This window comes from Raphanus sativus, chromosome 9 (genome assembly GCF_000801105.2).
Source record: "Raphanus sativus cultivar WK10039 chromosome 9, ASM80110v3, whole genome shotgun sequence".
In the NCBI taxonomy this organism is placed as follows: domain Eukaryota; kingdom Viridiplantae; phylum Streptophyta; class Magnoliopsida; order Brassicales; family Brassicaceae; genus Raphanus; species Raphanus sativus.
The window spans coordinates 822,796-848,169 of NC_079519.1; the positions used below are offsets into that span (position 1 = coordinate 822,796).

The 25,374-nt window shown below is 38.6% G+C and overlaps 7 protein-coding genes and 3 non-coding genes across 17 annotated transcripts; 8 read left to right on the forward strand and 2 right to left on the reverse strand.

The window, feature by feature from the left end:
- Positions 1–880: 880 nt before the first annotated feature.
- Positions 881–2,931, forward strand: LOC108826785 (protein SOMBRERO). Its single transcript, XM_018600143.2, has 3 exons — positions 881–1,110; positions 1,835–2,106; positions 2,235–2,931. Exons 1-3 carry the CDS (start codon positions 921–923, stop codon positions 2,838–2,840), a joined length of 1,068 nt encoding a protein of 355 aa, XP_018455645.1. The 5' UTR covers positions 881–920; the 3' UTR covers positions 2,841–2,931.
- Positions 2,932–3,337: 406 nt separating this feature from the next.
- On the forward strand, positions 3,338–3,454 carry LOC130500590 (U5 spliceosomal RNA). The gene has a single exon (XR_008939207.1). It is a non-coding gene; the product is annotated as a U5 spliceosomal RNA (small nuclear RNA).
- A 484-nt stretch (positions 3,455–3,938) lies between these two features.
- Positions 3,939–7,089, forward strand: LOC108828427 (pentatricopeptide repeat-containing protein At1g79540). Of its 2 annotated transcripts, XR_008938408.1 has the most exons (2): positions 3,939–6,565; positions 6,953–7,089. XR_008938408.1 is itself a non-coding variant. In XM_018602123.2 (1 exon), exon 1 carries the CDS (start codon positions 4,073–4,075, stop codon positions 6,431–6,433), a length of 2,361 nt encoding a protein of 786 aa, XP_018457625.1. In that variant the 5' UTR covers positions 3,939–4,072; the 3' UTR covers positions 6,434–6,711. The 2 variants fall into 2 exon arrangements, 1 of the variants encoding a protein (XP_018457625.1); XM_018602123.2 differs by lacking the exon at positions 6,953–7,089 and having other exon boundaries at positions 3,939–6,711.
- A 116-nt stretch (positions 7,090–7,205) lies between these two features.
- Positions 7,206–10,207, forward strand: LOC108828429 (metal tolerance protein 9). The gene is made up of 7 exons (XM_018602124.2): positions 7,206–7,335; positions 7,898–8,118; positions 8,608–8,720; positions 8,789–9,034; positions 9,120–9,200; positions 9,286–9,516; positions 9,725–10,207. Exons 1-7 carry the CDS (start codon positions 7,328–7,330, stop codon positions 10,067–10,069), a joined length of 1,245 nt encoding a protein of 414 aa, XP_018457626.1. The 5' UTR covers positions 7,206–7,327; the 3' UTR covers positions 10,070–10,207.
- Positions 10,208–11,270: 1,063 nt separating this feature from the next.
- On the forward strand, positions 11,271–11,351 carry LOC130500563 (small nucleolar RNA snoR117). The gene has a single exon (XR_008939183.1). It is a non-coding gene; the product is annotated as a small nucleolar RNA snoR117 (small nucleolar RNA).
- A 40-nt stretch (positions 11,352–11,391) lies between these two features.
- On the forward strand, positions 11,392–11,477 carry LOC130500562 (small nucleolar RNA snoR116). The gene has a single exon (XR_008939182.1). It is a non-coding gene; the product is annotated as a small nucleolar RNA snoR116 (small nucleolar RNA).
- Positions 11,478–12,286: 809 nt separating this feature from the next.
- Positions 12,287–15,173, forward strand: LOC108823617 (leucine-rich repeat extensin-like protein 5). Of its 3 annotated transcripts, none has more exons than XM_056993682.1 (3): positions 12,287–13,633; positions 13,714–14,829; positions 14,956–15,173. In XM_056993682.1, the coding sequence occupies exons 1-3, from the start codon at positions 13,555–13,557 to the stop codon at positions 14,985–14,987; spliced, it is 1,227 nt and encodes a 408-aa protein (XP_056849662.1). In that variant the 5' UTR covers positions 12,287–13,554; the 3' UTR covers positions 14,988–15,173. The 3 variants fall into 3 exon arrangements, with proteins under 3 accessions (XP_056849662.1, XP_018452367.2, XP_018452368.2); XM_018596865.2 differs by having other exon boundaries at positions 13,717–14,829; XM_018596866.2 differs by having other exon boundaries at positions 13,720–14,829.
- Positions 15,174–15,833: 660 nt separating this feature from the next.
- LOC108823573 (inosine-5'-monophosphate dehydrogenase 1) lies at positions 15,834–17,941 on the forward strand. Its single transcript, XM_018596809.2, has 5 exons — positions 15,834–16,359; positions 16,487–17,085; positions 17,164–17,343; positions 17,411–17,668; positions 17,762–17,941. Exons 1-5 carry the CDS (start codon positions 15,957–15,959, stop codon positions 17,831–17,833), a joined length of 1,512 nt encoding a protein of 503 aa, XP_018452311.1. The 5' UTR covers positions 15,834–15,956; the 3' UTR covers positions 17,834–17,941.
- A 45-nt stretch (positions 17,942–17,986) lies between these two features.
- LOC108826853 (ent-kaur-16-ene synthase, chloroplastic) lies at positions 17,987–22,176 on the reverse strand. 5 transcript variants are annotated; one of them, XM_018600201.2, is made up of 14 exons: positions 22,105–22,176; positions 21,875–21,961; positions 21,512–21,564; positions 20,930–21,396; positions 20,605–20,816; positions 20,411–20,531; positions 20,232–20,329; positions 19,909–20,126; positions 19,714–19,829; positions 19,526–19,624; positions 19,116–19,331; positions 18,888–19,029; positions 18,545–18,790; positions 17,987–18,450 (listed from the first exon to the last, which is right to left on the reverse strand). In XM_018600201.2, the coding sequence occupies exons 2-14, from the start codon at positions 21,918–21,920 to the stop codon at positions 18,133–18,135; spliced, it is 2,352 nt and encodes a 783-aa protein (XP_018455703.2). In that variant the 5' UTR covers positions 21,921–21,961; positions 22,105–22,176; the 3' UTR covers positions 17,987–18,132. The 5 variants fall into 5 exon arrangements, with proteins under 5 accessions (XP_018455703.2, XP_056850466.1, XP_056850465.1 ...); XM_056994486.1 differs by having other exon boundaries at positions 21,702–21,961; positions 22,105–22,162; XM_056994485.1 differs by lacking the exon at positions 22,105–22,176 and having other exon boundaries at positions 21,875–22,066.
- A 773-nt stretch (positions 22,177–22,949) lies between these two features.
- Positions 22,950–25,145, reverse strand: LOC108828108 (ALA-interacting subunit 5). The gene is given in 9 exon segments (XM_056994406.1): positions 22,950–23,001; positions 23,096–23,385; positions 23,475–23,772; positions 23,881–23,951; positions 24,038–24,151; positions 24,248–24,322; positions 24,430–24,488; positions 25,084–25,109; positions 25,111–25,145. Coding segments are annotated over 9 exon segments (1,020 nt in total).
- Positions 25,146–25,374: the final 229 nt, after the last annotated feature.

The window sequence follows — 25,374 nt, forward strand, 5'->3', positions numbered from 1 at the left end:
ATGATGAGTTTGTGAGATTATTTGCTCATAAGATTTATAAGAATTAACTATTTTAGTTGTGCATAAAGATGTATAGTTTTAAATCAACAAGAAAGTTATAATAGGAATTGCGGATACAATAAACTATTTCTCATATATTTCTGTGACCAGCTTTGGTATATTAAATTGAATACAAAACAATAGTGGCACTAATCCATAGAAAGCCGAGTCTCTCCCTCATCTCTTTCTATCTCAAAGAAGAACAAAGAGAGAGAGAGAGATAGAAACCCTAAACATCGTGCCCTTTAAGCTAAGATATCTTCAGTTTTGTAGAAGTTCATTTTGCTTGCTTCTTTGCCTTCTCTCTTTCGTTGTCTTCTACCTCTTGCCTCTAACAGAAGCAATACTTTCCGACCTCCAAGGTTCGTTTTCTTTCCTCTTCCATCATATTTCTTTCATTGTTGGCATCATCATCATTTGCATATACATATATATACACCCGCACTCACTCAGTCACACCACACTTGTATATATATGTGTATTTCAAGCATCTCTCTATTTTCATTTTTTTTCTCTTTGATTACTCAAGAACATGAAGTCTTTTATCAAACCTCTCTTTTTTAAGAATAGAGCATGCTCGGTTTTGAAAAACTTATGTTTCTTTGGGGATATTCAAGTTCTTTTCATGAATATCTATGTAAGGAAAATCCAGCTTCTCCCAGTGGAAAAAGTCTTTTGTTCTTTATGAATATGTGCATGCATGAAGAACTAGGGTTCTTTTCTTAGATCTAAAAAAAATCATGCCTTGAATATTTCTTGGATTCTTGCACTCGCGAAAACCCATTCTTGTTCATTGAATTCTTCTTACTTTGAGGTGATTTGTGTTATTGATTAGGGAAAAGGAGAAAAGGGAAGCATCTTGATTTGCTTTAAGAAGAAAAATGGAGATAGGCTCTTCGTCCACGGTGGCCGGAGGAGGACAGCTCTCGGTGCCTCCAGGTTTTCGGTTTCATCCAACCGAGGAGGAGCTTCTATATTATTACTTGAAGAAGAAAGTTTCTTATGAACCAATTGACCTAGATGTTATTAGAGAAGTTGATCTCAACAAGCTTGAACCTTGGGACCTTAAAGGTAACAACACTTATTACCCACTCACATATAATTGAATCTGTTAGTCCTTATTAACTACAAGTATCACCAACTAATCCACACACTTAATGAATGATTATTATTTATTAATCAGTGATTCAGTGTTATATAGTACTCCTATAAACTACCGCAATTAACATCATAGATTTTTATTTTTATTTTTTGTCATCCATAGATTTTTAATTAGTTCTATAGCGAGAGATATAAGTTAGATAAAACACGGGGAGTTATGTTGTTGTCTCTACAGAAAAGTACAAGTTAGATGTCAAAGGAAAAATACATTGATTGGGTAACATTGTCTTGGGTTTTGTCTGCGTCTCTGTGGAAACATGTATCTACTTATATATGTCTTACAACTTCTATCATGATAAATTAATTTCCAGTTTTTATGGATCCACGAAGCCTTGTACGAGTGTGTGTATATGTTACACCAAGAAAGAGACAAAGTTGTCTGTTCACTCATGTCGTTCAGATTAGTAACACATGACAAAGTGTAATGTCTTGTAGTATATGACTATGAATATTGACATAATATTATTACGTACTATACCCTCAAAATAAGCAAATGGTTTTTCACATTGCAGACATATAACAAACCCGTAGTCGTACGCCTAATATATCTATATATTTTTATAAAATTACTGAATTATTTTCTGATATTTCTTACATTTTATATTATAAATAATATTTTTTTGTATGTATGTAGAGAAATGCAGAATCGGGTCGGGTCCTCAAAACGAGTGGTACTTCTTTAGCCACAAGGACAAGAAATATCCAACTGGGACCCGAACAAACAGGGCCACCGCAGCCGGATTCTGGAAGGCTACTGGTAGAGACAAGTCCATACACCTCAACAGCTCCAAGAAGATTGGACTTCGTAAGACTCTTGTCTTCTACACTGGTCGTGCTCCTCATGGCCAAAAAACAGAATGGATCATGCATGAGTATCGTCTAGATGATAACGAAAACGAGATCCAGGTACGATACTATATGAAACAAACTCTGTATTTACATGAAAATCTGATTTAAAGATCATATTGCATTTTATAAATATAGAGATCATATCTTGCATAATGTGGACTAACTATATATGTATAAATTTGCAGGAAGATGGGTGGGTAGTTTGCAGAGTGTTCAAGAAGAAGAACCATTTCAGAGGATTTCACCAAGAACAAGATCAAGACCATCATCATCACCAATACATAAGCACCAACAATGATCATGATCACCATCATCATCAGCATCAAACTGAATCCAATTCAAACAATCATTCTTCTTTGATCCCACTATCTCTGGATCATCATCACCATCACATCGAAAGACAGATCCAAATGCCATTACATGAGTTTTCAAACACTTTAAGCCACGGGTCAATGCATCTCCCTCAGCTCTTTAGCCCTGACTCGGCAGCAGCAGCAGCAGCAGCTCAACCGTTTGTGTTGGCAATCAACACAACAGACATTGAATGCTCACAGAATCTACTGAGGCTGACTTCTAACAACAACAACAACTATGGTGGAGACTGGTCGTTTCTGGACAAGCTTCTCACTACGACCAACATGAACCAGCAGCAGCAAATGCAGAACCATCAAGCAAAATGTTTTGGTGACTCGAGTAATAACGACCAGGATATGGGCAATAATAATGGTAATGAAAGGTTTCCGTTTCACTATCTGGGAAATGATGCTAATCTTCTCAAGTTCCCAAAGTAGACCAATCAAATTTTATTTGATCTGATCAATCTCTTGTTTTCAAATTTTCTTCTCTCTATTTAAGCTGTGGAACTCGTCACACCAGCACGTTACTGTGTTCTGAAATCTGTTATTTTTTTTACTTCGATAATTATGTCTTTCATTAATGCAAAAGTACCCTCAAGGTTCAATACTGTTTAGATAGAACATAGATTTATAGATGACTTCTCTAGCTTGTTCATAGACAACGTATGCTGGATCACGAATAGTGTGCAATCAATTTATTTCCGCGTTTGTGAGTAAGAAGCAGCTTTAATGTATGGGCCCAATGGGCTAATTTAGTTGAGAATTTACCCAAACGACCCATATATACCAATCAAGTACCAATTTCACCATCTTCGTACAATCACATTTAAAACATACCACTAAATCTGTCCCACATTGAATACAAGCAAACATAGACAACGAATGATTTCATGTATAAAAAGCATCTGATGCTTCACTTGTTTAATCCATGGAGCCATGTAGTGAGCACAAAGCGAACTATTCTTTCGCCTTTTACTAAAGAATACCGTGTGCTCTCTATAAAAAATGGCATACACCTATTTTTGGAGGAGTTACTTCTTCTGAAGTCTAACTCCATCAAAGTCACCAAGTTCAAAAATGTTTCAACAATGTTGGTCATTCTTTAGCTAAGAGGAATCAATATTTTTACAACGATAGTAACCAATATTGTATTCTGATATATTTTTGATTTTTTATAAAGTTCTACCAGTTTGACGAAAAATAAAAAAAAATAAGCTGGCTTAAAATGTTGCTGAGATATTTTTTTCGTAATAACGTTCTTCTACCTGATAGAAATGGAATTATAAATTTAGCAAAAAAATGACCAACAAAAATTAGCAAGAAAAATAGAAATGAGATTATGCAATGAACTATATTTTGGCAAAAAAAAACAATGAATCATATTAATGCCTATAGGCTATAGAGTAATTAATGGCGGGCTTTTTGGTCTAATAATAATAAACCGTTTAATTGTACCAAAGACCGGTTCGTTCCGCTAATTCTCCCAAACCGAGAATTGAATTTGCTCCGATAGAGCAGAAAACCCCTCTGACGAGTGACGACTTCAGACGATCAAAAGAAAGCCGTCTCCTTCCTCCTCAGACGGAGAGTCTCTCACCCATTTCTCCATCGCCTCTACTCTCCCCCAACCAATACAAACTGAACTCAGTCGCATTACCAGATTCGATATGAAACCACCACAGATGTTCCTCCTCCGATCAGCCATTCATTTCTACTCAAAGCCGTCGTGGAAGCACCGTCCCTACACCTCCTCCACCGCGGACCTCAACATCTCCGGCGAGGTCATCACCATCCTATCCAACAACAAACCCATAGAGCCCGCGTTAGAGCCCCTCGTCCCCTTCCTATCCCACAAACTCATCGCGTCGATAATCAGAGACGATCAGATCAATCGCCAATCGGGTTTCCGTCTCTTCATATGGGCGTCGAGAAGAGAGCGTCTCAGGAGCCGAGCGTCTTTCGATTCGGTCGTCGACATGCTCTCCGTCGAAGAGAACGGTTGCGATCTGTACTGGCAGACGTTGGAAGAGCTCAGATCCCGCGGCGTCTCCGTCGATTCGTATTGCTTCTGCGCGTTGATCTCGGCTTACGCGAAGATGGGTTTGGCGGAGAAGGCGGTGGAGTCGTTCGGGAAGATGAAGGAGTTCGATTGCAGACCCGATGTGTTCACGTACAACGTGGTGTTACGAGTCGTGATGCGTAAAGAAGTGTTTTTTATGCTGGCCTTCGCTGTGTATAATGAGATGTTGAAGTGTAATGTTGCTCCCAATCGGTACACGTTTGGTGTTTTGATGGATGGGTTGTATAAGAAAGGGAGGATGGGTGATGCACAGAAGATGTTCGACGATATGACTGGTAGAGGGATTCTTCCTGATAGAGTTACTTACACGATTCTCATCTCGGGGCTGTGTCAGAGGGGAAGTGTTGAAGATGCGAGAAAGCTGTTTCACGAGATGAAAGCGAGCGGTCACGATCCTGATTCCGTGGCTTACAATGCTTTGCTTGATGGTTTTTGTAAATTAGGTAGGATGGTCGAGGCGTTTGAGCTGTTGAGATTGTTTGAGAAAGATGGTTTTGTGCTTGGGCTGAGAGGTTATAGCAGCTTGATCGATGGGTTGTTTAGAGCTAGGAGATACGATGAGGGGTTTGAGTTGTATGAAATTATGTTGAAGAAAAATATCAAGCCTGACGTTGTTTTGTACACAATATTGATTCAAGGGTTATCCAAAGCAGGGAAGATTGAGGATGCATTGAAGCTGTTAAGCAGCATGCCGAGTAAGGGGACTTCCCCTGATACGTACTGCTACAATGCTGTTATAAAGGCTCTATGCGAGCAGGGACTTTTGGAGGAAGCTAGGTCCCTTCATCTCGAGATGTCGGAAACAGAGTCCTTCCCTGATGAGTTCACAGACACGATTCTCATTTGTAGTATGTGCAGGAATGGGCTCGTTAGGAAAGCTGAAGAAATTTTCAAGGAGATTGAGAAGAGAGGTTGTTCTCCTTCGGTTGCTACGTTTAATGCTTTAATCGATGGACTCTGCAAGTCCGGTGAGCTTAAGGAAGCCAGGTTGCTGTTGCATAAAATGGAGGTGGGAAGACCTGCTTCCTTGTTTCTACGGCTTTCCCACAGTGGAAATCGAAGTTTTGACACCATGGTTGAATCCGGTTCGATTCTCAAGGCATACAAGGATCTTGCGCATCTTGCTGATACTGGAAGCTCACCTGACATTCTTACTTACAACGTTCTGATAAATGGGTTCTGCAAAGCGGGAAACATTGATGGTTCTCTCAAGCTTCTCAATGTGCTTCAGCTAAAGGGGTTATCCCCTGACAGCGTCACTTACAATACTCTCATCAACGGACTTCACAGAGTTGGCAGAGAAGAAGAAGCTTTTAAACTCTTTTACGCGAAAGATGACTTTAGACACAGTCCAGCGGTTTACAGATCGCTCATGACATGGTCTTGTCGGAAAAGAAAGATCATGGTGGCCTTTAGCCTATGGATGAAATACCTGAAGAAGATATCTCGTCTGGACGATGAAGCAGCTAATGAGATTGAACAATGTTTCAAGGAAGGGGAAACGGAGAGAGCTTTAAGACAAGTAATCGAATTGGATACAAGGAGAGAAGAGTTCAGTGACGGACCTTACACGATATGGCTGATCGGGTTATGCCAATCCGGGAGATTTCAAGAGGCTTTGATGGTGTTTTCTGTTTTAAGAGAGAAGAAGATACTCGTCACACCTCCGAGCTGCGTCAAATTGATTCATGGACTCTGCAAAAGAGAACAACTTGATGCAGCAGTAGATGTCTTCTCATACACTCTAGATAACAACTTTAAGCTGATGCCTAGAGTTTGCAACTATCTCCTAAGCTCTCTCCTGCAATCAGGAGACAGAAAGGAGATTGTTTCTCATCTTGCAAACAGAATGGAACTTGCAGGGTATGATGTTGACTCGATGCTTCGGTTCAGGCTTTTGAAACATCTTAGACATAGAAGAAAAGGTCGGGTGCTGATAAATGCTTAGGTAATGAAATGTTGAGAAGAGAATTTGAGTTTTGACTATATCTCTCTCTTTAGCTTAGCATTACAGTATTGTAGAGGAATCTCTGGAACCAGAAGCTCGAGGGAAAAAAATGAGAAGACAGAGTGTAAGAAGGTTAGAAGGAAAAGAATGGTTATACGTAAATGCGTTGTATGCTTTATTTTTACAGAGGCGTTCTTGAAAATTATCATTAGTGTACACACTCATTTGTTCTGTATGATGTTAAATCTCTTTGAAATAAAAGATTAAACATGTCTGAATATCTGGTTTTGTCCCAAGACATGTTCTAAAATGTGTCTGAATCTCCTATATGCAGTTCCCTGAATCATTATAGTTTTGGTTTGTTCACATCATAAAAAGAAATTGCACGCTTGTTCCCTCTTTGATTCTTCGTTGTGGACCAGGTGCAAGTTCACAAGCTTGGACAACGAACCATATTGATATATGATGTTGATATATGAAGTTAGTCCATTTGCTGTCGTGGCATGTTGTTTTCTGCAGATCAGAGGACACACTGTCTCAGTTTGGATCATAACATCATTTTAACTCTGTCTCAGAGATCCAGCTGAGATCCCTTGGAGCTGATTATGTTGTTGACTCTTAGGGGGGTATTCTCACCACCCTGTCAAAGGCTGCATCTCATTTGAAGGTGCATTTTCACACCAACATACATTGAGATGACATTTCATTTCAAATAATCTTGTTATGATGACATATATGGTTGCTCGATATTTCATTGGTTTTGCAGGGTGGTGGTGCAAAGAAAGTAATCATTTCTACCTCCAGCTGATGCACCCCACCCATGTTTGTTGCTGGGGTAAATGAGAAGACATACCAACCAAACATGGATATAGTCTCTAACGCAAATTGCACCTCATGCTAAGGTTGGTAATGTTGCACAATGATCTCATCCCTCATTTTTGTTTGTTTATTTACTCAATAAATCATTCATTGCAAAGAGCTTCGTTAAGGTCGACTTAACTGTTGGAATTTGGTATACTTGATAGCTTGATGACACTCACACAACCACTGGTCTGTATTTCTTGCCTGATAAAACTAACCTATGTTTTTGGGTTGTCTTTTCTCTAGTAATTTAGATGTTATCTATGATTATCTGAAGTTTATATAAGTGGACAATACTCCTCGTTCATCTACACTGGAAAGAAGAAATGGTCCACATTTCAGTTCCACTACTTTTGCACCACTATTAGTCCACAGCCACGTATGTTCTGCTTTCTTATCAAAAATTTAAAAAAAAATGTATGGCTTGGTGCATATCTATCTCTTATTCTCTTGATAATACAAAATTTAAATTGCTCTGAATTTGTTTTATATACATAAAAGTTATAATTTACACTATTGGTATATAACTATATATAGAGAGACGTGAGGTGAGCCCAAAAAAGAAGCAACAGTATTTGTTTTTTTTCGCGTAACTTCCCCCAGAAAATCAGCAGAGAAAAAGATACAGACGAATATGGAGACGAAGGAGCATCATCTCGGCGTTAGTGGACAGGACTGCATTGTCGACCTTTTGCCGAACGATGACGATGACCACTCGTCTCCACCGTCCTCATGGCGTCTCAGCCTCGACACGTTCCGCCTCCCTTCTTCTTCTCCGTTGTCCTCTCGCCGTACTCGCTTGTCCCGTTATCTCCGGACTCCAAGTAATTCGTCTCTTCTCCTAAATCTAGTCTCTATGTGTATAATCCGTGTCCTTCCTTGTTCACTCGTGATTCATATCTTGACAGGGAACCACTCTTTTAACTTTTGTCAGGCAAATTGATTCAGAATATAACCCTACACGCACTTTTCCTTAATTAATTGCTCTCCAAGTAATTGTACTGTTATATTAGCCCTAAAGAGAGTGTATTCATTTAAAGTGATCAAGCTTTTGATGATATATTCTCTCTATCCGAACATGGCGCATTTGTCCGATTCTCTATGGCTCTTAGTAGTGATAAATCAGAATCTTACTTTATTTTAAGCGTGAGGAGGACGCAGTATCATATTCGTCAGAGGTTTTTACGCATTGTAGGTTGATTGGAAGATGGTAAAAAGCCATCAACAATGTCTATATATATGTTTTGAATCATCTGTGAACAGATACATAATCTTAGACATGGATTTCACGTTTTTTTCTTGTCGTAAATCAGAAAAGGAACGTAAAGTCTCTGAGTACTACAAGAAGCAAGAGAAGCTGCTTCAGGGTTTCAATGAGATGGAGACGATCAACGAAACTGGTTTCGTCTCTGGAGCTCCAACCGAGGTTCCAATCTTATGCTTTCATTACCTATCTTCTGGAATCTCTCTCATCTTGTTGATTGATTTACACAGGAAGAGATGAAGAAGCTTGCCAAGAGCGAGAGGCTTGCAGTACACATCTCAAACGCAGCAAACCTTGTGCTCTTCGTAGCAAAAGTCTATGCTTCTGTTGAGAGTAGATCCATGGCTGTGATTGCCTCAACTTTGGACTCTCTCTTGGATCTCTTGTCTGGATTTATTCTCTGGTTTACTGCAAACGCCATGAGCAAACCAAATCATTTCCACTATCCAATCGGTAAACGAAGGATGCAACCTGTGGTAACATATAGCTTCTCTGTTCTCTTCAAATAAGATATGCTTTTCATCAAAGGAAAAGTCATGTATGGTTCTTGAATTTTGGCAGGGGATCATTGTGTTTGCATCTGTGATGGCAACTCTGGGGCTACAAGTGTTGCTAGAGTCAACTAGGATACTTGTTTCCAAGGTAAAAAATATACACTATTGTTTACTTCTAGCAGTGGCATAGTCATGTATATAAGATATATAACCTAATGTTTCTGCTAGTACAGAATAGTCCTCATATGAGCAGCACTGAGGAAAAATGGATGATTGGAATAATGGCTTCTGCTACAGTCGTCAAGTTTCTTCTCATGCTTTACTGCAGAAGTTTTCAGAACGAAATCGTCAGGGCCTATGCACAAGATCACCTCTTTGACGTTGTCACCAACTCGGTCGGTTTAGCAACAGCAGTCTTGGCTGTAAAATTCTACTGGTGGATTGATCCTTCTGGTGCTATTCTAGTAAGTAAAACATCAACCTTAGCGATTCTTGAAACGTCTCTTGTGGCTTATAATATAGACAGAACCATTCTTGTATATAGGCAAGTGAAACATTAGTCTATGTTCCCAATTTTTTTGAGATAATTTACATAACCATGGATCCTTAAAAAAAAAAAAAATTAATATTGAGGTGTTTGACTGAGAAAACTATTCTTCTTTATGGTTTCAGATTGCTTTGTATACAATCAGCACATGGGCAAGAACGGTACTAGAGAATGTTCATTCTCTTATTGGACGCTCTGCACCGCCTGATTTCTTGGCGAAACTAACGTTCTTGATATGGAACCATCACGAGAAGATTAAACATATTGATACGGTGAGAGCCTACACGTTTGGGTCACACTACTTTGTTGAAGTTGACATTGTTTTGCCAGAGGACATGAGGCTGCATGAAGCTCATAACATCGGAGAGACTCTCCAGGAGAAGCTCGAGCAACTCTCTGAGGTCGAGAGAGCTTTCGTTCATATTGACTTTGAGTTCACTCATCGTCCCGAACACAAGTACAAGGTTTGATTTATCATCTGGTCCCCATTAATTAGAACCTATCTTGATATTCAAACTTGTATTTGTGTTGGGTTTTTGGACAGGGTTGTGTTGGTTTATATGGATTCTTTTCTCAATAATTAGAAAAACGATTTTTTAAAAATTTAATTGATGATAATAAGTTAATAAAACTGTTATAGTATATTATTGTTTTATAAGTTTTTGAAAATAATTATTAAAATAATCTTACAATAACTACAAATTTACCAATATCATATCACAATAGCTTTTTACTTACACCACAATTAACTTTTATATATACGTTTACCTCTATTGATTTATATAAATCGGATCATTTGGATAATATATTAACCTCTCTTTCTAACCACATTCAGTTTTAATATTAACCTCATATCTTATAATATAAACAAATTAATCGAGAAAAGAAGCCTAAAACTATATTTGTTCCTGAAAAAATAAAGGAAATACTGTGGGCCTAAAGTTAAATAATCGAGAAAATGTCTAAGGTTGGTCCAGACAAGAGAGAGTCCAAAGTCGGAGCAATCACAGCCCTGCTCTCCACAGAAGCATATATAAACTTTTGCTACAAAAAGCACAAGGTTTGCTGCGTTTGAGATGTGTTCTACAAGTCTCTCGCTCTTGGCAAAGCTTCTTCAGCTCTTCCTGATCAACAAGATGATATGAAATGGTCCAAATTCCAAGAGAGAGAGAGAGAGAGAGAGATTCAAGAAGAAAAGATATCCACCGAACACCAAAAACTTGATCGCTTTAGATCATTAGTACATTCTAACTCTCGGTAGGGGCTAATATAACCGTGCGTTTACTTGGAGAGCAATTAATCACGGAAACGTTCATATAGGGTTTAGGTCTGAATCAATTAGGCGGATAAAGTTATAGCCCCATTAAAATTTGATTGCGACATCTGAAAGGTCCAATATTAAAAGGGCTTTGAACGTGTACTTCGAAGTTCGAATATACTCAGCCCCGATTCTAGTGGGCTTTAAAAATAGTAGAGGCCCTTACTTATACTTTGACTTGTGCTACGCTCTTTAGGGCTTCCTTGTAAACCTAGCATGGTCGGTATATATAAATCGCCTTTTCCATTAGTTAACACACATCATTCAATAGTGATTCTCCATTCTTACTCATTTCTCTCTCTAATTATACGTTATGGTTATAGTCTTAAAGAGTTTTTGTCGGTAGATCCAGAGGTCTGTGATGTTTGAGATTGTCCGTACCATCTGAGAGTTTTATCTCGTTGATGAGTTGTTTCCTCTAGTTTCTGAGGCTTTTGGATCTATTTCTCTATACGTTTTTGTCTTTGAATTATTAGGCGGTGATGATGAAAAAAGATTACCATCAAACTTTGAGAGATTCACAGCTCGTTGATGCATACTTCTTTATATTACCTGAGCCTAGTTATGTTTTTGATCTGCTTGTCTTGTTTTTTGAACGAAAGGCAATAAATTAGAGTCTCTGGTACACTTTAAAAAAAATCTATAGTGTATTAAGCGCTGTACGTTGCCTAAATTGAATAAGGCTGTATTCTGGTACGTGTTCTAGTTTTAAATAGTTCATTTGCATTCAAATGGCCTTAACATACACATTGTTTACTTTGATTATCTTGTGTTTGGTTAATTATTTTCTTATGAGGCAACAATTTAGAGTCTCTGATTCACCACTTGATAGTGGATAAAGCGCTGTACTTTGCCGATATTGACTTTGGTTCAAAGATTTCTCTGTTGGCTTCAAATGTGTTTTGGCCAAAACGATCAATGTCCCTACATGTAATCAATTTTATTATTGTATTACTAAATGTTTCTATTCTGTTTGTGTTTCGGGGATTATATATATCATTGGTTGGTTCAGTGAACATTCTCAATGGTTGAGAGACTATAAAAATAATATGATGGTTTCATCTCAAGTTTCTGTTCCGAGTTATATAGGCCATAGGGTGTAGTAACCATCCGAGGACATGTCTTCCATCATTAGGTGATAACTTAAAGTCGAACCTTTATTGATTGGTACACTTTATGATTCCACCGGAGATGAAAAGCATCTTCTCCGACAGCCTGGCTAAGCCAAGGTTTGTCATCTGTTCACAGAGCTACTGTTTCACACTCTAGTGTCTTATTATATTCAAGATAATACTCTTTGATACTCCTTTTAGAGTTCTTCTAAATGATGTAAAGACTTTGACAACCAAATAAAACAAAAATATACCTAATTCCTTTGGACTAAAAAAGAGTTTGTACTGCTTTTTCTCTTAACTGTAGAAGGATTTATACTATTTAGTAGTGACACACAAGACTCACCAAAGAGTTTGACCAATGCATCAAATTATTAGGACTGCTTCCTAACAACCCACATGAACCTACTCATTGCCAACTGCTTAAAATGCACCTGTTCGGCCAAAACTAAAGCTTGTCCAAATTTTGCTATTCTTAGCTAACTCACCAATTCTAAACACGTCGAGACTCTAGAAAAAAACATTGGTGGGTTAGTTAAGAATGGCAAAATTTCAAATTTACAAACAGTCATATGACTCTTCAACGTATAAAAAAAATCATTTCGAATAGTAATTGAAAATAATTGTAACTGTAGTTAAATTCGAACCTGGATATATAATGTAGCAGTTTCACAAAACGTAAATCATCCTTTGCAAATCTCTTGTATATTTGCATACTTTTAGTTCAAATTTCACTGAAACATATCATTTCTTTGATCGGTTGATCTAGCAAGCTTTTTTTGTTTTTGATAGATTACAAAACATGTCAAAACTAAATTATCATAACACTATTTTAAAATTTTCTTATTTATGTGTATTTATATGAACAAAGAACAAGTTGTTTTATATTTATATGAAAAATATAAATCAAAATAGTAAAAAGAATCAGTTGTTTTCTAGTCGAGAAAAGAGAGCATCTAATGAGAATGTGTGAAGCTTATGCAAATAGTTGCAGTCAAGAAAAAGATAAACCTAAAGAGCTTTGTTTGAGTACAAAGCAAGCAAAAGTTTAAGACAAAACAACTTTCCTCTCTGATAATATTTTCATTCTCAAGCAAGCATATATGCCCATTGTCATCCATATGTGTGCATATCCTTGTACTATACTTTTTTGTTTAAAGTGTTAAAATCAATCAAAAATGTTAAAATAGTTTTAATATTTAGTTATAAGAATATAAACATCTAATTTCTGAAGTAAAGTGAGTCTTGGAAGACAGCAAAGTGAGCTGCTAAAGGACCAATCTTTATGAGAAAGACAACAGAACCTTATATCCTTCCACAGGTTGCCTTGCATGATTCTAGAGTTTTGTGTTTTGTTTTCTACACATGCATATGACACACACACACACACAAGATATATATAGAAAGGGCGAGGAGACAAGATAGATATTCAAGTTACATTGCTACTGTTTCTTTTTCTTCTTGGCAGTGTAGTTGGTTTTAGTTTAAAAGATTTAGCGCTCTTCTGGTGTTCATCTTAAAACCCATGGAATCAAGTAGAGCTCTCACCACCGTTTGCATTCTCCTTTGTCTCTTTCTCTCAGCCAGCTTCTCCACTCATTCTGGTAAGCCTCTCCTTTTCTCTCTATCCTCTTCTTTTCATTTCAAGCTCTAAAAGCATTTTATTTTTACTTTTTATTATTAGTAGTAGATGCAAGAAAGCTTGTGGGATTTGAGAGAGACTCAAAGAAGAAGCCAAAGAAGATGATCATCAAAGCATTCAAGCACACAACACTGTTAGAGAAAATGATGACACAACTCAATCTAGCTCAACCTTTGGAATATTCAACAACATCCTCAAACACTCAACCTTATGGTGTTAGCACAACTCTCACTCTACCTCCCTATGCTTCACTTCCTCCACTTCCAGTTCCCGGAAATGCCCCTCCTTTTTGTGTTAATCCCCCAAATACTCCTTTAAACTCACCTCCCTCCATCTCCAGTCCTGGACTTAACCCACCTCCCGGCCCAATCACTGTACCCAACCCACCTGAATCATCTTCTAACCCGAACTCAAATCCAAACCCACCCGATTCCACCTCAAACCCAAACTCAAACCCAAACCCACCTGAATCATCTTCTAATCCCAACCCACCAGATTCCTCCTCTAACCCAAACCCACCTGTTACAATCCCTAGTCCACCTGAATCATCCTCTAACCCAAACCCACCAGAATCATCATCAAACCCAAACCCACCCATTACCGTCCCATATCCACCTGAATCTTCTAGTCCAAACCCGCCAGAAACAGTTCCTAGTCCTCCTGAATCCGGTCATACACCAGGCCCATCAGGACCCATTTCAGGTCCACCTTACAACGAGCCAAGCCCATCAACCCCAACCGACACTCCTACAACATCCGGTAATCTTCCAGGCCCATCGACCCCGACCAACACTCCAACACCGTCCGGTAATCTTCCATCCCCAACCGGATCAGTTCCAACCCCATCATCGGGGTTTTTACCTCCAATTGTCTATCCACCGCCTATGGTACCACCGCCGTCAAGCATGACTCCGACCTCAGCTTACTGGTGCGTGGCTAAGCCCACAGTGCCTGACCCAATTATCCAAGAAGCTATGAATTTTGCTTGTGGGTCAGGAGCAGATTGTCATTCAATTCAGCCCAATGGACCTTGCTTCAAACCCAATACATTGTGGGCACATGCTTCATTCGCCTTCAATAGCTATTGGCAGCGGACCAAAAGCTCTGGCGGGTCCTGTACATTCGGCGGCACCGGCATGCTTGTTACTGTCGACCCAAGTAAAAGATTTACATATATTTTTCAATTAATTTATTATTCTTGTCAGAGTTTTTTTTTCTTTTTCTTGAAAATGCTGACAGTATTGACATTCATTTAACTTTGGCTCTTGTTTTAATGGAAAACAGGCTATAATGGGTGCCATTTTGATTTCTTCTGATGCATGGAGACTGAAGACGTCTCTCGCTTTTTTATATTTTTCATCTTTTTGTGGATACGAATAATATCAAATATGTTTTGATATATATCTATTTAATATGTTAGGTGGGTCTCGCACTTGTAAGTTGTAACCCTTAAAATGCTATACAAATACACTAATTTCCTCCGAAATGGCATAAGCACATAATCTTGTGCTAAACTCGTTTATTGCTTTTTTGCCAATGGAATTAGATCTGCTAGACTTACATTGCATCTACTTAATGCTGTCACTAGCAATTACTTTATTTATATTCACACCATCCCTTTTCCATAGCAATGGTATATTGGTATTGGAATTTTGAAAATAAAGTAATATTATATTCTTGCTAGGACATCTTTTGTCTCTATAAAAGAATTCCACACCAGTAGAAGGTCACTATGGTGGACACTAGACACGTTAATTATCACACTGCTAGTTATGTATTTTTATGCTGATGCTCATAATAAAGATAATCAAATACGTAATTAGTCTGTTATTGGCAAGATGTCGTTGAATTTAATGTAACTTGATGTACTGAAGTGCGAACCACTTCACTTGGTGTTTTATTCAGGATGGACTTGCTGAAAGCTCTGACGTCCTTACAACATTTTTTTTTTGTCAACTAAAATTCATAAAACTAAATAATGTCTGGTCGTTGATACATTTATTTTTTGGTAACAACCGATTATGATTTATATGGACGACGAACAAATAGCTTTGTATTGGTGCTCTTTTAATTAGGAAAACTAGAATTAAAATAATTTAATCTAACAAAAAAAAGGAAGAACTTCAAATCTGATTAGCACTATATAAACAAACTCTGAACTTTAATCTTTCTTACAAGACACAAAGTTCCAACTACTTCTGTTTCAACCTGTCGTCTTCCTTTTATTCGAATCTCCCCCAAAAACCCTAGCTTAAACCTTATTCACCCTCCTCCGCCACCTCAAGATGTCGTCTTTCGAAGATGGGTTCCCGGCGGAGAAGCTCTTCTCTCAGGGATACTCCTACACATACGACGACGTCATCTTCCTCCCTCACTACATCGATTTCTCCACAGACGCCGTCTCCCTCTCCACGCGCCTCAGCCGGCGCGTGCCCCTCTCCATCCCCTGCGTCTCCTCTCCGATGGACACCGTCTCGGAGTCCCACATGGCCGCCGCCATGGCCTCCCTCGGAGGGATCGGAATCGTCCACTACAACTGCGACATCGCCGCTCAGGCGTCCGTGATCCGACAAGCCAAGTCCCTCCGCCATCCCATCGCTTCCGACGCCGGCGTGAAGCTCCCGGAGTACGAGATCACCTCGTTGGATGCCTTTGGTCCTTCCTCCTTCGTCTTTGTCACGCAATCAGGTCAGAATCAGATTCGTTTTAATAATCACTTATCAACTAGAATCGAACCCGAGTGACGGATTGTATAGTAAGACAAACCACTAGGCTAACGTAAAGTTTTGACCTTTTACTTTGATTTTGATTTTAGGAACAATGACTGTTCCGAAGTTGTTAGGCTACGTCACGAAGTCGCAGTGGACGAAGATGAACTACGAGCAAAGAGAGATGAAGATATATGATTACATGAAGAGCTGCGAAGGCAGCGAGTATTGTCTACCGTGGGACATTGACATCGAGAAGATTGAAGCTTTGCTAGAATCCAAGCAGAAGGGCTTTGTGGTTCTCGAAAGAGACGGCGAGACTGTGAACGTGGTTACTAAAGACGATATAGAGAGGGTCAGAGGGTATCCCAAGTCAGGGCCAGGGACTGTTGGTGCAGACGGGGAGTGGATGGTTGGTGCGGCGATAGGGACGAGGGAGTCTGATAAGGAGAGGCTGGAGCATTTGGTGAAGGCTGGGGTTAACGTTGTGGTGTTGGATAGCTCTCAGGGGAACTCTATTTACCAGCTCGAGATGATTAAGTATGTGAAGAGGAGTTATCCTGAGTTGGATGTGATTGGTGGGAACGTTGTGACGAGTTACCAGGCGCAGAACTTGATTCAAGCTGGAGTTGATGGGTTGAGAGTTGGTATGGGGTCTGGTTCTATATGTACCACGCAAGAGGTTTGTGCGGTTGGTCGTGGACAGGTAAAGATGAAAAAAAGCTCTGAAGAATCAATTAACTTTGTGACTTATATTAACTTAACTGATTTGGACATTGTGTAGGCGACTGCTGTGTACAAGGTTTGTTCACTCGCTGCTCAGAGCGGGGTTCCGGTTATAGCGGATGGTGGTATCTCAAACTCAGGTCACATTGTGAAAGCTCTAGTACTCGGAGCATCAACTGTTATGATGGGAAGCTTCTTAGCCGGAAGCACTGAGGCTCCTGGGGCTTATGAGTATAAGGTATCATCATCACATTCGGTTTAGCTAAGAGTACTTGTTTTGATCGGTTTTGTGGTTAATGATATAGAATGGTAAGAGGATCAAGAAGTACCGTGGGATGGGATCGTTGGAAGCAATGACAAAAGGAAGTGATCAGAGATACTTGGGAGACAAAACGAACCTCAAGATTGCTCAAGGAGTGGTTGGTGCGGTTGCGGATAAAGGCTCGGTGTTGAAGCTGATACCTTACACGATGCACGCAGTGAAGCAAGGTTTTCAAGACCTTGGTGCTTCTTCCTTGCAATCTGCTCATGATCTGTTGAGATCTAACGTTCTAAGGCTCGAGGTGAATGTGAACTGTCTTTGTTGTAAGAACTCTATCTCTGATTTGTGGCTGAGCCGAGTGTTAATGAATGCTGCTTTTGTTTTTTTGTGACAGACTCGAACCGGTGCTGCACAGATCGAAGGAGGAGTTCATGGTTTGGTTTCTTATGAGAAGAGATCTTTTTAAGCTTTGGCCAAACTTTTGAGGGATATGTTTTGAGTTATTCACATACTATTGCTACTGTTACATTTTTCATTTTTATTTATTTTAATAACATTAACTAGTTAATTTTAATCATTTTTTACAAAGTATAAAAACTGATTTGGTGGAAGTCTGAAAGATCAAAAGATTAAATTATCCATTTTATTTAGTAAAACTTTGTTTTCAAAATAACTCATTATATATAAAAGAAAATAGACAGGCTTGGTTCTTTTAAATATGGTCAAAACCTCTTCTTATTCTGAAGTAAAAGTTTACCAGTTTGATCAAGTTAGAGACTCATCCTGTAAGGTCACAGGTTCATACATTACAGATTTAACAACACTCATCAGATCTTGTGAAGTGAATCCATCATCTTTCCTGTAAAACAAGTTCAACACTTTGCTCATCTTCAAGAAAGCTTCCTTGCACTCCCTTGGAACCACACTCCCTTTCTCCTCCAAAACTAGCTTCTGCAACTCTACCCTCTTCCTCTCTGCCATACCCTTTACACATTCTATGACCTCCTCCTCTTTGCTGCGATTGTCTTGGTCGTGTATCATGTGCAATGAAACCCCGTTCAGCTTCCCTTGGGCGCTTTCTCTCTGCCACCAACAACATGGATACATTACATTACAGTTACCATCTTTCAACTCTGCAACTTTTAGTTTATACTATAAGCAGCGAGTCTTTCTTTACCTTAAAGCCTTGTATGTCATTAAGGAGACGACCCATTGTGCTCATGAGTTTGTAGAGCTGATTATATTCAGGGCTTCCGATAGTTTCTTCTGACATTAGTGGTCCGATCAGATAGGTCGCTGGGAGTACAATTGGTCCCAATGCAAATGATACGTACGCATTTTCCATGTAATCCTCCAGGCTTGGTGTTGCCTTTTCACTAGACCACTCTGCTTCTCTCAACATAGACTTGAGCAAATCCAACCACTTGCATACACCAAATTCACTATGGTTCAGATGAATTGATATGAAATGATAAAACATATAATATAATCAAAGTGTAGTATGTATGATTCGTATTTACAATTTTCACAATGTGGTGTGTCACGCTGCGTCCTTGGTAGACGAATGCTTTTTCTCCTGTTTCAAGAATCGTGTCCCTTAGAACCGAGAAAATGATCTCGACTTGTTCAGAGCAGTACTCAGGAACACAGTTCAAATCCCACCTGCAATTTGTAAACCGAGAAAAAAATGTTATATAAAAACAAACAGAGAGAAATAACTTTTGAAGGAGAGCCAAATTGATGTGTACTTTTCTACCAAGTGAATGAGGTTTTCCATTTCTTCTTTGGAAGCTCCAACGTCAAAGAAGTCGTCTATAACCGTTGTTAGCACTCCACCTTTGGCCCACGATACACGAGCATCAGATAGCTCTGGAGTGAAAAGAGTTGCAGCACCTGAGAAGTAGCAGTAAGCCAGCTTCTGCCTGGCAAATTTCAGTTCCTGCAATCTATTCCCCACAATCCATCTGCAATTTGGTGAGCAGAGATTTAAAGATATATTAGATTTAGCCATATGAGCCGACATAACAAATGAAACTGGACATGAACAGGAAACAGTCATGACAGAGAACTCGCTCAAGTGTGTGGTTATATTCACAAAACATATTAGCTTATGCAGAAGAAGACTGAATAAAGTGATAAAGCTAAGCTGGGAGTGGACCTATCAAGACGTTTCATTTCTTCACCGTGTATGGACTGGCAGAAGTTAAAGTCCTCCACAGCTAGATTCAAGATATCAGAGCTGCAAACATTGAGAAAACTAGGGGACAGAGAGAAAACTAATGAGACATATAATAGTGTCTTGATTATTCTCATCGTTTAAGCAAACATGAAAATATCAGATGTTACCAATAGGATGTCTTCATAACTCTTGTGTTTTCTAAACAGAAACCTCTGAGTAATCTTCTCCTATGATCCAATCTTTCCAGGCTTGCGTAGGGGGGAAAAGCAAGAGCATCCTCAACCTGAAAAAGGATAAGACTCTCAGATTTTGATTACTCTTTAAGGCTCTCATGGGGAAAGGATAAGAATCTCAGAGGTTACTTCTTTCTTGAGGTATTGATCTCGAGCAGAGGTGATCGGCCAGTTAGATAATTCCATCTCTAGATATTGCTTAGTCCACAGACACTGCTCTTTCAAAGCTGATTCATGTGGATAACTTTGAGCAGCCTTGAACAGTTCCAACACAGAAACTGTATTCTTTAAATATCCTTCCAAAGTATTGGAGAAACCAGATTCTTCTGCAAATGGTTTCAGCGGATCTGCAACAAAAAAAACAACAACAAAGGTCTCAACTTAAACACATACATAAAGTTGCCTATAACCTAAGAGCTATATTTTTATCTGAAAGAAAGATGTCACTTCACCATAAGACACATCATAGCCATGAGCAAGTAATAACCGGAACGCCAAAGCACAAGTGGCCAAGTCCAAACATATCTCTTCATCCCCACGCAGATAGCATCTATTGGTCAACAATGATGGTTTAAAAAAAAAATCATGATTGCAACATTGGATTTTGTAGGTGTGTTTAAACTAGATTTACCTATAAGTTTCATCCAATACGCTTCTGATCTCGTTCTTGAAGTCCCTATCGATTCCCAAGCTTTCAAGAGTGTCAATTATGCTAAGGCGTGCATATTGGTCAAAGGGATAAACTGTGGGAACTGCAAAATGATAAAGCAAATATATTAGCAGTGATAACCTTTAGAGAGACAACACAATGTTGATTAAATAGACCTGCAGAATCAAATTTCTGGAAGAGGGAAGAGAGATAACGGAGACACCCATCGTTTCTGAACTGAGTAAACGCAGCTGCTGTTGTGGCTGGAGAATCAAACAGTGACCCGTTTCTCCTTTGGTATTTAGCAACCAAATCCCAGTGTTGAATCTTTCTTGTTCCTTCTAAAACATAGGCCAGGTATGCTTCTCTTCCCCTTGAAAAGCTTTCACTATCACAGACCAAACATTAAATCAACAAAGGTTGTTCCCAACGGACTTCTGGTTATAAAACAAGCTTTAAATATCATCTGAGTATGGTAATATAAGAGTAGGTGTATTATACCTTGTAAGATCCAGATCTCTTTTCTGAATCATGGCATCAACCACTTGTGATCCCAATGGGATCACCAGATTCAAGTCTCTGGCATACTCAACCATCCCAGGAAATATAATATCAAACCCTGCTGGCTTCTCCATGGTTTCATCAGTGACTGAAGCAGAGTGGAGCTCAATAAACTGTAGGCCCTTGCTTATTTGCCTTTCACCAGTTCCCCACTTCTTCAGAGCGAGGACACATGCCAATGTAGACGATAGCATATCCTTCTTAAGAGATGGATGATGATCAAGTCCCCAAGATCCATCCTCATGTTGATTCTCCAGTAACCAGCTCAGGCACTGTGGGAAAAGTGGAGCAGTCTGGGAGCTTGGTGATGGAACCATTGCTACCCAACTGGTGTCATAAGCCGAAACAGAAAGCTCCACTTTTTCCAACAACATCTTCCTAATCTTTTCCTTTGTCTGCTCAAAGCTCTGGAGATATAATGTACGAATATCAGTTGGTCTTACTATCATTCTAGAAGCAAGCAGGAGTACAAGATTGCAAATTTCAAAAAAAAAAACAGCTGTTTAGTGTACTTTAGTTTACCACATTGTTAGCTCTTGTATTTTCTACTGCCTCTAGTCTCCTTTCCAGAGTAGCTGCACAGCGAGAAAACATCTCAAATTAATTCGACCACTGATGCAACAATCTCAGGTAAGAGAATGTAATAGGTCCAAAATCAAACACTAAGCAATGAGTGTGAGGAAATAAACAAAACAAAAAAAAAACACCAAACCAGATATTTCCATTGCGTAACAGTTCAGACAGTATCATCAAACTGAAGCTAGTTTACTTCAGTCTCCATTAAGCTCAGAGAAATCGCCAAGATTACCACAGAACCGAGTACGAGAAATCAAGTTACAAATCAGATAAATGATTCACGAGCATGCAAGCGAAGAATCACTTAACCTGAGATCGGAGACGAACGGAGGCTGGTAGAGGAAGAAATAGACATGGAGGAGACACCAGAAACAAACGAAACGCCGTCGTATGAGCCTGGTTCATCATCATCATCAAACAGTAAAGAGTTAAGAGTCTGTCACAGAGACAATTCCAGAGTGTTGTGAAACAACACACAGAGGCTAAATAAAGCATTGTACTGAAGATAAATTTAAGAACGACAGAGAAAAGGAATATACTTCCGATTAGTTCAAGCTGTGACGACCAAAGATGCCTGGAAAATCTGGCTTAGCATAAATAATAATATGATAATTAAATAGTTTGATTACAGTGATCATATGTTTAAGTATTAATCCTTTTAGACCAATTAGATTACGATAAAGGATCTGACCCCACAAAGAAACAGAGCAAAAAAGAAACAACATGACATGTGTAGGAATTAATCTGACAGGTGGACTGTAGTTCTATACTACCTAAATGAAAAGGGAAGAATATAAATTAGCATTTTGACACAGAATTACTTTGGTAATAAATATTTTTTTTTAGTTGTAGAAACTTTGTATCTAATAGCATTTATTTTTATATATAATTTTTTATTACATAACTTTGATTCACATTATTAACTAAAAACGATTGTATACATTATTTTATCAAATATTTATTTTTAATAAAAAGGACTATATCTACTTTTAATGAAAAAACAAATATTTTGAAAATACTAGTTCTGTGATATTTCTTAATTCAAAACAAATCACCACAGAAGCCACAAGAATTTTAAAAACAGCTTACCAGATGGTTAAGCCAAGGATTAGAACATTTCTCTGGTCAATATTCATTTTGAACTATATGATTCACATTATTTATGTAAACATTATTAAGTGGCAATGATCTTACCAATGATGTATGATAAACAAAGAAAAATACAAGAAACTAAATATTATTACTGACAATATCGAACAAAGGACTATATATAGCTCATAAAAAAGGACTAATTAAATACTTTTTCATCTATTTTGTTTATGCTGTTTGACGATGGAGGGAAAAAGCCTGACACTGCATGGAAATTAAAGAACTCTATTATCTGTCAACCTCCAGGACTTCTGTTCCACGAAAGGTACGAGGGATCTCCAAGTTGCCTAAAACCCATAAGATAACAAGATCATTTCACTAAAATGTCTTAACAAAATGAAGAAGAAGACCATGCATGAGAATGCAAAGCCGAAGACGTACCTTGGCTTAACTAGATACAATACGGAGAATGCAACAGCCAAGAACAAGCAGATGCTGCCTACAGTGAGATACGCTGCCCCGAGGAAGTCATTCCTTCCACCGAGCCAGCTAGTGGTTGATAGCACGAGCTTCTTCTCTCCAGTGAAGCTGTAAGTGTTGTAGTTGTTCCCCAACAAGACCGTTATGGTATCACCAGCATTCAGGTCTGTTTCAATCTTCCCATACAGCTTCCTAAATATTGGCAAAGCCGCGGTTCTCATCCAGACTATGAGATCTTCTTGCTCACTCAACTATATCAAACAAAGAACTCTTACAACTGTTAACATCTAACTCAGAAAAATGAATGCAAATTGATACTTTAAACATATTTTTTTATTACCGGTTTCTTGGGATCAAGAGTTCCACCACCTATGGGAGCTCCTGTCTGAAAATTTTTAGGGAAGACATTTTTCCCAAACTTGCTGTCTCTATCACTCTTCCATGAGATGTCTTTCTTATTCACAGGAAGTTCTTGGCTATTTCTTGAAAACTGATAAGTATCATTGAACAAACTCCAAGCAACAAGACCACATGGGACAATTGGGTGTCCAGCCACACTATCCTCAGGTGCACAAGTCTTCACATCACCCTCTTCTCTTGGACTTCTTAGTTGTGCATCGTTCCGACTTTTCACATACCTACACATATAATCAACCAGAGATGTGTAAACCTCATTGAGTGATCAAACTTCCTGTCAATAATAAACTAAAGTAACAAATAAAATCGAGTTAAATGAGGGGAAGTACCGTCTATGGTTTTGGTAGAAGTTCTCAAGTTGGTAGTATACATAAACAGGGTGCTTCATAGTTTTTGTGACCTATAAAAGTAGAGACAAAGTTTGTGAAGGAACCATAATTAAGAGAACAGCTAACATATACATGACCCATAGAAGAAGAAGTCTACCGTTATTGTTCTGTTACACGTCTTATCTTCTTGGCCCTGTATAAAGGCGACCTTGTTGCTCCTAGAAGATTCTGGAACGCAGTCTGTGTCATATCGATCAACAAGCTCAACTACCTTCATGCATGTCTGTGAATGAATGAAATTAATCGTGTCAATAAACCACAACCATTAGAAAAGAGACAGAAAAATTAATTTTCCTAGTGCACATACTCCCTGAGAAGCAAATAAGCAGATAACTCCGAGGGGAATGAAGACAACTCCAGCAACAAGGAATGTCAAGATCACCTGCACATAGCAACAATAAGTCAGAAGACAGATTTTTTTATTTTAAATATGTGCGTAATATGGCAGTTGCGAATCGAAGAATGTGACATAACCGAGATGGAACTCACCCAACTTGGAGTAAGAATTGGCTTGCACGCTGGAAGCTCCTGCTGAGTAAACTTTGATTCTAGTAAAGAACAACACGTCTTAAAGACAAAAAGAATACGATTCTGGGAGAAGGGTGGTAAAGTTTACGGACAAATTAAAAGATTTAACCCACTCTTGAATGCCTTTTCTCAAAAAAAAAAAGATTTAACCCACTCTCACCAAATTAAAAATTTCAACAACCAAACGTAAGTCTATACAATAATCCAACAGCGACGTACGTACACCTTATCAAATAACATGAAACTTCCGTCCAGGAGGGATAAACTCAAACTAAAGACCAAGCCAACGAACGTATCTACATCAAACATAGAATATACAAAGAATGCTTGTGCAGCACACATGTCAAAAGATAATCCCATGATACGACACATGCATAAACCGATAAACGTGTTTAGCAAAAAAAGAAACATGCATAACGTAGAGCGGTAGAGATCAAAAGGTATAGCAACACCATGAAACAAAGAATCTTGTTTCTGGCGTTCTGTCTATTGCCCATAATCGTTATTGGGAGAAAATAAAAACAAGAAATGCATGGCAGAAAAAAATGAAAAAGTTATAATTAACGAGGAACAATGTAGGATAGATCATTTTAAGAAAAAAGTAGGATAGATCACATTTTGGTCGCTTGGAGGTTTTTTTTACCGGAAGGCTCAGACGATCCAACGTTTGAACTCATTGCCGAGCAAAATCAGAGGGAAACGACGGAGAACACAGATCCGAGTCGCAGGGGAAGATGATCGATCTTTTAGCATGGAAGGGAAACTATTTACGACAAAATAAATAAATTATTTTTGTTATATCAAATAAATAAATAAATAAACACTTAAAGAAGAGCCCAAAATGTATTATATATTTTTCTGTACGAATAAAACAGTCACTAGTGAGATATTGTTTTTCAGATTATT